Source organism: Hemiscyllium ocellatum, chromosome 1 (assembly GCF_020745735.1).
Source record: "Hemiscyllium ocellatum isolate sHemOce1 chromosome 1, sHemOce1.pat.X.cur, whole genome shotgun sequence".
NCBI lineage: Eukaryota > Metazoa > Chordata > Chondrichthyes > Orectolobiformes > Hemiscylliidae > Hemiscyllium > Hemiscyllium ocellatum.
This window is the reverse complement of record NC_083401.1, coordinates 122,719,364-122,731,375: the sequence shown is the minus strand read 5'-3', so window position 1 is coordinate 122,731,375 and position 12,012 is coordinate 122,719,364. Positions and strand designations below refer to the sequence as shown.

Below are 12,012 nucleotides of genomic sequence, written 5' to 3'. Positions count from 1 at the left end.
ACAGATGGAATTCTGCACGAATGAGACACTGCGGTAAAGCTAAAAATATGTTCTGCCTACCACATTAAAGAGAAATGTGTGACATGAATTTCAATGCCAGTGTAGTGCCAGGTATGTAGACCATATTTCCTAATGACTGACAAACCATATCAAACAAATCACCCTTTGACTGTCCATACCGGAAACAAACTGGTTTTGAATTTAATCAGTTATCAAAGACAGTTAACCATTCCTGCTTCATCTTCATGATAAGCATTATCTAATTAGTTAGCAATCTGTTCTCATCCTAAAAAGTTGTTGCTTCTATTCTAAAGTTGTTTTCTTCTTGACTTTCTGTCCTAATGAGTGCAAGAATGAAAAGCGTCAAAGTCATGTCTCATTTAGCAATATTTATGTTCTGTACCATCAAGCATTACAACAAATATTATAATTCACATTGAGTCAACCAAACAATATTACATTGCGCAAACAAATTATAGAAAGACACATCCTTAGAAACAGTCATATACATCAGTGAAATCCCAGATTTGACTTTTCACATTTACAGAGTTAACTGGTCTCAACCAAAATAACATCAAGGGTAAAATTAAATCAGTTGACAATTCCAACAGTGGCCACTCTTTGCAATATCTATTTGATTGTCTGCACAGTGGATAAAAGCAAAAAAACTAAACATGTCCTATAAAATATGGAATGGACTGGTAGGATTTGGCAGATCAAGTACCTGGTGCCTTCTGACAATGACAAAACACAAGGTATCCATCCACACAAACTATAAAGGCCATTTGTTTCTACAATAGTATATCAACACATTTACTCCACAGAACAATCCCTCAATGGATCAAGTAGCTAAAGGAAATAGCCCCATCTTCAAGACCTATCGTCAGATTATTTCCATTTGAAACATTTTAAAATTAAACAAAATTATTATCAGGATCAGTATCTCAGCAAGTCTTGGAAGTCAATGGTCAGATAAATTCAACACTCTGCACTTTATTTTAAAAGAAAATACAGAGTGGTAACTTCATTTTGAAGAAATAAAACAAAGGTCAAACCATTTATCTTAAATGTTCTTTGACTGCTTGCCCTCCCAAGCCAACAAGGTTTTAGTGGTTCAATCTGGTGAATACATTTTCATTTCTTCAACAGATAAACCACATATTCTAGACAATATTATTCTGTGTTTAATTAACCAAAATAGAAATATGAATGTTCCTTTCTATGAAGACTATCACTGAAACTACAAATGAACTTGCTTGAAACAGAACTATTTTCCTTTAATTGATGTTCAAACTTGGATTATTAAGTTAGCTTCACCCCTTCCTAGAGTTAAGTACCTTGCAGGAGTACTGCTATTGGGATAGTAAATATAATTTCCTATATATTTGGGATCTTATTGCTCTTATTTTACTTCAATAGCTTTAACAATTAAGCTCCTGATTGTACTCTTCTGTGCATCATCCTAGTTCCCAATTTCTTATTCTACATTGCATGTTACTCATCTGAGAAGTGGGGGAAAGGTACAAAGAACACACAAGTTAGCGATTGTTTCATGTTTTCCTGGCAAAATATTTTGTAAATCATTCAAAGAAATTACAATTGGTTAGAATGCTTCAACTGCTTGTACACAACATACCTCTGGCCAAATCGTACGAATCCTCAAGTGCAGGGATTATATCTTTTCCAAAGCGTGCCTTTACCTTACCACCAAGTATACTCCCAATATCTACAAGAGAAAACACTGCATCAGAGTGCACTTCTACAGAAATCATTTTTAAGAGAACATTTTCCATGAATTCAAAGCTGCTATTCATTTATTGTATACTTACAGGCATTCACTTGACAAATCGGAAAAGTTATTTCAACATACATTATTCAAGATCCTGGTTATAAACATGGGAGACATTGTAAATGTGTGACTCCAAGTGACAACAATAGCTGGTATGGTATAATGAAAAATAACTGATTTTAATACAGTGGTTGAAATGAGATCAGCCAGGTGAGACCTCAAGGAATATGAATTTCCTGATTGGGGCTGTTAACTTGGTCTAAACAGGGATCCTTGGTTATCAGATAACAACAACAATGTCAAATATCCTCTTCGGTCATAGCTGATTCTGAAGGCGCTGAAGCTGTGTCAAGGACTCTCCACATGGAAATAAAGGATGACTTAGTGACAGGATACCAGCCTCTGTGACAATGAGAGAAAAACACCTTCCTGAAGAAATTCGCTCATAACAATCTTCGTGTTGGGGTCAGCATTTCTGGCAACATGCCATTATTTGGGAAGCTTGACTTGTTTGATCCTACCGAAGACTGGGCCCAGTATATGGAAAGAACACATTATTTTTGCAGGCGTATGATATCAGGGTAGATGATAAGCAATGATAAATTCTCCTGTTAGCTTGTAGACCTGCAGCCTTCTCGGTTATTAGGAGACTAACTTCCCCTGAGTCACCAGATATTAAAATCTTCAGAGTTGACAGTTTTAGTTAAGAAATATCTTGACTCCAATCCTCATCTAATTCTGAGGCACTATTAGTTTTACTTGGCAACTCAGTAACGAAGGGAATCCATATCAGGATTTTTGATTAGGTTAGGACAATTGGCAGAGAAATGTGACTTTGGTTCAACTCTTAATGAGATGTTGAGAAACTATTTAGTATTTGAAATTGATAGTGTAACTATGCAGAAGTGCCTACTAGTTGAAGCTCAACTGGACTTCAAAAGGCACTAGAATTATCATTGGAAAATGCAGGAAGTGGAACATATGAGATGCAGGATATTCTGATGGATGTGGACACTCTTGTCAGTCCAACTGAGCTTATGGAACACCTCTTGAGTGAAGGCAATTGCATAGCCTCACTCATGACATATCCTGAACACTCTAGATCAACCCATAGCAAAACTCTAAAACAAAACCAAGCATCACTCAAACAGTTAACATTTTCTTCATATCCAGGTTGGCAAGCCATTGTAGTTGCCACTAGCTGTTTTCAGCTTTCCAATGTTTAATTTGATAAAAAATTCTTGCTCATGTATGAATTTCAGGATTGAGTGATCCATAACAAGAATTTTATATTAAGTGTACTCAACTCTCTGGCCTTCAAGCTTGAAACTTTAAAAATACCAATTGTACTCAGGAGAGTAGAAATTGGAACTAAATAATTTAGTGACAGCACTGATGGCAGAAGTGAAGAAATTCAGCTCAACAACACTAATGATGTAATGATTGGAGTGCAATAATAGAGGAGGGCAAGAAATAAGCTGATAGGTATATACGTGGATGACATCCCCTTCCCTTCAAAATATGCTAAATTGTAGGATGGAAGTTAGCTGATTTCAGGCAACTAATTTACTGAGCTAGAGAGTCTGGAGTAAAATCAGCATGGATTCGCATTTCTGATTTCCACAGAGATTTTAACGAAAAATTTTAGTGCCAGCATAAGTCAGGGTGATTTGTAGTGCCAAACATGCATAATAATCATACAACAATGAGTTCTAAAGCAAATTCAGCAGTACACCAACAGAGTATCAGTATCCATGCAAATACACCCCAAGATAAGTCACTGTCTACAAGGAAATCCTAAGGTTGTGAAATGCACTGTAAAATGCAGACCTTCCTATTTATTTCTTGGCTGACTGCAGCATGTTGCTGTGCTTCCTTATATGATCATTAATGCACTTCAAAATGATTTGACTGGCTATAGAAAGTTGTTATATAAATGAATATTAGTTTTCAAGTAAGATTGCTTAATATTTTAGATTGGATTAATAAGTTATTCAATAATAATGGAAAATTGTTTTAGCACGTGCCATTATACAGTAAAATCAAATAATACCATGTAATTCAGAAGTGATAATCTTTAAGATAAAATATCCAAAAAAGGTAGTTTCAAAATAACATATAAAAAGATAAACTATACTTTTGTTCTAAAATCTTCACATTTCATCATAAAATAGTGTTAAGTTATGGAAGGATTGGTAGGCCAGTTACCAGCTCGTGGGATGATAGAGGAGCCACATTTATATACATTGAATACAAATTAATCCAAACTTCTGAACTAGTCTTCATTCAGCAGGATTAAGTTCTAAATTCTTGGCTCTTAAAGTGTCTGCTTCCAAGGGTCTAGGATGAGGACCTCAAAGGTTAGGAGGAGGCCTGACATGTCACTGTGCTAGGGTCCTAGGGAAGAAGGGAGGGTACCTCCCTCAATCATAAAATCATGGAATCCCTACACTGCAGATAGAAGCCACTTGGCCCATTTCAGAGTACCTTACCCAGTCCAACCCCTCCACCCTATCCCCATAAACCCATATTTACCACAGCTAATCCAGATAGCCTGCACATCTCTAGACACTATAGGGCAATTTAGCATGGTCAATCTATTTAACTTGTGCATCTTTGGACCATGGAAACCTAGACAGACATGGGAAAAATGAGCAAACTCCAGAAGCTGGAATGAAACCAGGATCCCTGGCGGAAGTGCTAACAACTGTGCCACTGTGCTAGCAGAAGCTCCCTTCTAGATTGGGTCCCACTTCACCCAAGGTTTCCTCACTTTTCCTCAGAGATCCTTTCCAATACAAAGTCTCACTCCCCAGCCTTCCACCTTCTTTGAGCTCACTTTTATGAGATCCTCAACAGACCTATCTAGTTGTGGACTTTGAGACAAAGACCTTGTAGATTGGTTGTAGCTCTAGTCCAGCAACTACTGCTGCTGAGACTGCACCATTATGAGAAGTTACCAAATTAGCTATGTGATCTCTGAGGTAGGACTTTTGCCTGACTGAGGAGGAGAGGTCCTTTCTCCAGCCAATTAACATACCACATAAATAGCTGCAGGGTTACTGTGATTTGCATTCTCTGCTGCTTCTTCAGGATATTGATCATCTAACAGGCTGACAGGGTGATGAACAGATCCATCCTGTTTAGGTTTTACATTCTCTGGATCTACATTCTCTCCCATGTTTTGTAATTCCCAAATCAGTAAAGAACTGAATGGTCCATCTCCTGTTTAACTGGTGGTTTACTTTTCAGTTTTTCATTCTCAAGATCCAAATTTTGTCTTTGTTCAGAAGAAGTTGGTTTAATAATACCTCCTTTGCTGCTTTAGAGACTTCAATACAGGTTAAGACTATGATCATTCAAAAACTCCTGAAACAATTTTTTGATTAGTTCAACATCGTTTCACAAGGTAAACACAGGTGACATCAGATATTGTCAAACAAGCTTAATTAAATCTGTACAATTTAGTTTTATGAAAAAAAATCTTCAGATTGAGGCTGGAGGAGTGCATCATTGCACTCACACACAACTATTCTTCAAGAAAAGGAGGAAAAAAGATATTGTTGCAGTGATTGGCTGTCTGAAGGAAAAAACCCACTTAGGACAATAGGTTATTCTTGAGGAATCAATGGTAAAGAGCAGATGATACAGAGTTTGTCAGTCTGATGTTCTGGCACATGTGATTAATTAATCACATATGGTGCCTCGCACAAACAACTTCATCGAGAAATACAATGTTTTTCAATCACCAATTCAAAAGAACAAAAGATTTTCACTCTAAACTGGTGTACAGGGCTTTGTTTTCAGAAATAGGAAAGATCAGCTGTGCAGCTTGCTAGTAGCAAGCTTTCCTTTGACACTGCTTGTTCTCAACAGGTTTTCCTGCAAATGAAATAAATAAAACAAGAATCTCTTCAAGCCACTTTCAAACCCCAGCCCCAGTGGGGTCTACAACAAAAACCAGCAGCTTCACCAATCACATGATTTCCAAGAAGTCTTACTTAAAAAAACTTTAACGTCTAACAGTGAACTTTCAATGATCTCTTTTAAAGAAACCACTTCAAGTATGTGCACAAAACCTCAAACATTTGTTTTCACAATCCATTAAAAATTCATAGAATCATAGAAGTGTTATGGACTGAAGGAAGCATTACCAATTAATGCCATTCTCTGGCCTTTTTTTTCCAAGCACCTACCCATTGTTCCTATTCAAACAAGTTGCAACCAATCAGCATATACAGTATGCCATCGAGAGATCCTTACGCATGCACTAGTAAATGAGGTTTAGTGAAAAGTGTCCATACGTGTGTTTTCATCTTCAGAAGCACGTCTGCAGATCTTTTGATTTGGAAACACTTTCAGATTTTGGTTATACTTAAAATTATATTTTTGTAAAATTCCAAACAATTTTTATCTTTAAAAATTGGGTGGTCTATATAGATCGAGTGGTGAGGAGAGATCAGGTGCCGGGGAAAGAGATTGGGTCGGGAGAAAAAGATTGGGTGTGGGCACAAAGAAATCAGGTAGCCAGGGAGAGAGATCAGACAAGGCACATTTCCTCCTCCTCATAGTTGGTTTTTCCTCCATATCGTCTTCCTTCCATTCTCCTCTCCACCCTCTCCTCACTGGTTTGTTTTCCCCACCTCACCCCTGTCGATCCTTTCCCCTTGGACTCTATTTGATCTCTATTTCAAGCCTATCCTTTTCCTGTGTATATGCACAAAATGGATTTTTGCCTATGATGCAATGACATACAGTACTTGAAAGTGTGCAGATGTGGGTTGATATGCACATTTACACCAAAGTTCTGGTGTCAGCAAACACTGCCATTTAAATAACCATCTAACACCCTCCTAAATGTTTCAGTTGTACCTACCTCCACCACATTGCCAGGCATTGCATTGCAGCCCATCAGATCTCCAAGCAGTATTAAATATAATTTGTTTTCAAGATTGTCCATGCTACACTTTCCCACATCAATCATCCCAACAGTCTTTCCAAACTCATAGTGAAAGCCTTCATTACATTTTCTTCAACTGTCTGCCTGTAGTCCACCTCTTTTTTCATCCAACATGTGTCCCACTTAACATTTACTTTAATGACATTCTATTTATAGTCAGAAAAATTGGATCATGAACCTAATAAAAATGCATAAATGTTTTACAATTTCCAAGATAGGTAAATGAATTCCCAATTTACAGCAAATGGAAATTAAAGGTCAATTCATGTGCATCTTAACCACTTGTCATCTGAAAGCACTTAGAATTCCAAAATTAAATGGACTTCTCTTTTCCAAATTTTGATGGACAAGATAGTTAAAGCCACAAAACACAAGTCATTTCTGTACTTCAAATTGGATGCACAAAATTCTGTGTGGAAATATGAATACATCTGAATTGAAAATTACATTTTGCCAAGTACAAATGAAGGGGGAATATCAGAATCTGAGGATTTCACATCCAAATTGTCCTCATTTGGAACCAAATGTGGACAACAGAATATGAAAATTTTTCACCTTTATAATATGGAATGCCACATCAACACAGTAGCCAAGGAAGGACTGAGAAACCAACATGATACAAACATTGCTTCACACAATGTTTTAGTGATTAATGATGTGGGAAAATGCAGCAAATGTAGTTCATGCCACAGCAGAAAGCTGAATTGCACAGATACAACTAAAATGTTCAACTCGTGTTGAACACTGTACACAAGTACCTATCACATAAATACATGTTGGATGTTTTTTAAAAACATTGATTTGAGAGATATTTATTTTTAATTCATTGGTGGGGCACAGGCTTTGTTGATAAGGCTAGTATTTATTATTAATTGTCCTTAGGATGAAACTGAGAAACTTGCAAAGCCAGGCCATTAGTACATCAATGGTGCTTAGGCTAACTCAATTTCTGTAAAAAATTAAATTCCTTTGCCTCAAACTGAAATTATGAATATTACCATTAGAACATTTTAAAGATTTCCTTTAGTGATGAAAAATATACAGATATGGATCTGATAGCACAGGGAAGTTACGAGTTCCAAATAGGCTAGCTCAAGTAAGGGCTGTAGATTTTCTTACCTGAAGAACATTAGTGAATCATATGTGTATTTTACAAAACTCCTGCATAAGTTTCATAGCCACAATTATTGACACTTTTGAATATAGATACTTTCAATTTAATTAATCCAAATTCCCCAGATGCCATTTTAAGATTTGAATTCATGACTCTAATATCCTTAATCCAGGTCTCTGGATTGCTAATCCTAAAATAATAACTATGCTGTCATGCCCATACTTACATCTATTTCATGGATGTAGCTTGAGTTTGAAAATAAGTTCCATTTATCTAAGCTTTTGCCTCATGCATATTCACATCAAGAAAGAAAACCAATAGACTGGGGACAGGGAAGCAGAGAGATGTACCAGTGGCTGTCTCCTCATATGTAGTTCCTGGAAATACTTGTGCAGTTTACATAATGGGTACATCTAAGTAAAAGGAACAATTGTGCTCCAAATATCATCACGTGATAGAACCACTTCAATTTTCTTCAGCAGATTTTTCTAATTTACAACAATAAAAATGGGTCATATCTTTTAAATAATGCATCTGCTTGAAGATCAAGTTTTAGAGACAAAAGATGATTGGAAATAGAATACATCTAATAACCTCACATAAAAGAAATTCATTTAATCCTGAAGTAGTCTTACTCCCCTTAGGTAAATTGCCCTTCATCACAATGTACATGTGTTATAAACAAAACTTGGTTATTCCCAATTCTGTTTCACTTCCTTTGGTTTAAATTTTGCATGCAGCTTAAGTACTCTGCTTCAACATTATACAAGTTTTAAAATTAGACAAGTGATTTTTTTTGTGAAAGAAATCCAGGTCTCTCACATTCTGTCAAAAGTAATAACCATTAGTATGTAGCTAAAAAAATGAGCACCCCAAAACATTTGTTTCAAAATACCTTTTTAAATGTTGATTTTGTAACCTACTTTGATACCGAAAGACTGATATTCAGGATGCTCTTCAATAAATTTGTTTAAGAATCAACAAAGTTATTCATGGAACATAAATGCGAAAAATATTTAGTGGAGGCAGCATTTTCAAACATTAATAACCAGTGATGTTTTGTATTTTCCTATTAATTTACACTACTTTAAATCCATGATTTGCACAAAAATTCCAACTCCATCATGTTATGTTGCTTAATCTGAATACTGTATAATGTCATCATTTCTGCAGAAAATCATGGCCAACTTATCAGTAGTCAAAAAGTGTGGTGCGGGAAAAGACAGCATCCGAGGAGCAGGGGAGTTGATGTTTCGAGCATTAGCTTTTCATCAGGAATGTTCCTGAAGAGTTTATGCTCGAAATATCAACTCTCCTGCTCCTCGGATGCTGTCTGACTGGCAGTGATTTTCCAGCACCACACTTTTTGACTCTGATCTCCAGCATCTGCAGACCTCACTTTGTGCAACTTATCTGTAGGTTGGACAGCCCCATCCTGAAATCATTCCAACAGTTTGCCCCTTCTTTAAAGTAGCAGTATATTTAAAACATAAATTTCTAGAGAGTTATAGCAGATTATAAGGAAATGGTGGATGAAATGAACAAACATTTTGCTTCAGTAAACTGTGCAAGTCAGGAAGGAGAGATCACATTCAGAGGGAGATACAGCCTGAGTTGGTACATTGTTCGGGAAATTTAGAGGCAGCACAGAAATTTAGTACAGAGGGGAAGAGGTGCTTTTGCTTGTTTGCTTTCACAACATAGTTTGTAAGGGTTTAACAGGATAAATTGAAGTCCAGGATCAGAGACCCTGCACAAAAGAATGACATCACAGGTAAACTGTGAGTTCATTTGACTAACTTGATTATCTATTATAGGTTATTCTGATTGAAAGCAAGAAAATATTTACAGATTACAAACCAAAAGACCAGTTGGGCACTTTTAAACATCAAATTACAAGCTAAGTAAATATAATAGAGATGCCAGATTAGGTGATATATTCTACCTGCATGATGTGACAATTGGTGGACTCTATTGTGTTTCATAATGATTACATCTGTAGCAAGTGTTGGCTGTTTGAGGCACTCCGGCTCAGAGTCTGAGCTTCAAATACTGCGACACATCAGAGAGGGGATAGTTACCTTGTTGCTATGTTTCAGAAGGCAGTCACATAGCTCAGGGTAACTATCTTGAATTCAGTCATTGGTCAAGGATAGGAGGGTGTGAATTTGAGTGAGGTAGATAGGAATCCAGGAGGTAGTACTGCAGGAGCCTCAGCTTGTCTAACTGGTTTGAGATTCTTTAATGACAGCAGGAGCTATAGGGAGGATGAGCAAACTGACCATAGCAGTTTGATTCAGGGAATACAAGGAGCCATTCAAGAGGAGAGAGAAAAGAGAAATGTAGCTGTAATCGAGTTTGGTATAGCATGATATAGTCAGGTAAATAGACACTGTTCTCTACGGCCAGCATGGAGAGCCCTGAAGGCTGTGTCGCCTGTTTGGTGCTAGGTTCAGGATATCTAATTTGGACTGCAGAGGATCTTGGAGTGGGAAGGGAAAGATCCAGTTGTCATGGTCCATACAGGTACCAATGATATAGGGTGGCACTTGAAAAAGCACAGCAGGTCAGGCAGCATTTGAGGAGCAAGAGAATCTATGTTTTAAGCATAACTCTTCATCAGGAGTGGGAAGAAGGAAGGAGGCTGAGAAATAAATGAGGGGGTTGGAGCTGGGAGAAAGGTAGGCAGGATGGCGATAGAAGGGTGAAGGTAGGAGGTGATTGTGATAAGTCGGTGGGAAGTTTGGAACTGATGGGTGGGAAGGAGCTTTGGTCCAACTCATCCACGTTGACCTGACGTTCCAATCTGACCTAGTCCCATTTGCCAGCATTCGGCCTATATCCCTCTAAATCCTTCCTATTCATATACACATCCAGATGCCTTTTAAATATTGCAATTATACCAGCCACCACCATTTTCTCTGGCAGTTCGTTGCATACACGGACCACCCTCTGCATGAAAGAGTTACCCCTCAGGTTCTTATTAAATCTTTCCCCGCTCACATTAAACCTATGACCTCTAGTTTTAGGCTCTCCCACTCTAGGAAAAAGACCTTGGCTATTCACCTCTCCACGTTCCTCATGACTTTCTAAACGTCTGTAAGGTCATCCCTCAGATAGGTTGAGGAACCGCAAAGGGAAAGCGATTCTGATAGGATTTATTTACAAGCCTCTCAACCAGAAATCAGGATGTGTGGAAGAAAAACAGGAAATAGAAAGGCACTATTACAATAAACATGGGATACTTCAACATGCAGGTAGACTGGGAAAATCAGTTTGAACAGTGAATCTCAAGAATAGGAATTTGTGGCAAGTTTATGATTTTGTTTGGAGTAGCTTATGGTAGAGCTCAGTAGGGCAATTCTGGATTTGGTGATGTGTAATGAGGTAAATTTGATAAGGGAGCTTAAAGTGAAGGAAGCCCTTGGGGACAGTGACCATAACATGATAGAATTCACCTTGCAGTTTGAGAGGGAGAAGCTGGAATCAGATGTAACGGTATTGCAGTTGAGGTGAAGTAACTATAATGACACGAGGGAAGAGCTGGCCAGAGTTGATTGGAAGGTGAGCCTAGAGGGAAGACAGTGGAACATCAATGTCTGGAGTTTCTGGGGGTAAATTGGGAGGCACAGCAGAAATTCATCCTAAGAAAGAAAAAATACACTGAGGGGTAGCTATGGTTGGAAAACAAGTAATCTGACATTCATAGGAAGCATCATGTAAACAGCTGTTTGAAGAAGCATTAGTTTAAGTGGTTGAAAAATGAATTGGAGTGGAGGGTTTTTGGGTACAGATACAACTGATGGCAACAAAAAGTGGAGAGATCTATGGACTAGTAACCAGTTATTGATTGAAATAATCTTCTGCCTGCCAACAGACTTGCTATTGGTTCTCAGGTCATTGAATAGCCTGAGCTGCATGAATGTTTTCATCTCCACAAGTAGAGTTGTCGTCTCTCCATTCTCTGCAGTCAAAACCCATTTTAAACCTGAAGAAAACCAGTGCTTCTTTCTTTCAGTAGTTGTTATAAGCTGTGAATTTTAACCAATAATCATCCACCTTGAGTCGTTTACAAACCAATGGAAAAATCTGAAGGAAGAAGCATGGAAACCATCGTAAGAATCATCTAACAAGTGTCTCACAATCAAG

The 12,012-nt window shown here is 37.6% G+C and overlaps 1 protein-coding gene across 5 annotated transcripts in view; it reads right to left on the bottom strand.

Moving 5' to 3' along the window:
• The window catches only part of LOC132819835 (prominin-1-A-like), a 287,338-nt gene that overhangs the window by 146,753 nt on the left and 128,573 nt on the right, over positions 1 to 12,012 (bottom strand). For all 5 annotated transcript variants that reach the window (XR_009645127.1, XM_060831697.1, XM_060831707.1 and 2 more), the window contains one exon: positions 1,637 to 1,726. Coding sequence is in view for 4 of the 5 variants with exons in the window: in XM_060831697.1 (XP_060687680.1) it covers positions 1,637 to 1,726 (90 nt within the window). In the remaining variant the exon portion in view is untranslated. The remainder of the gene's footprint in view (positions 1 to 1,636; positions 1,727 to 12,012) is intronic.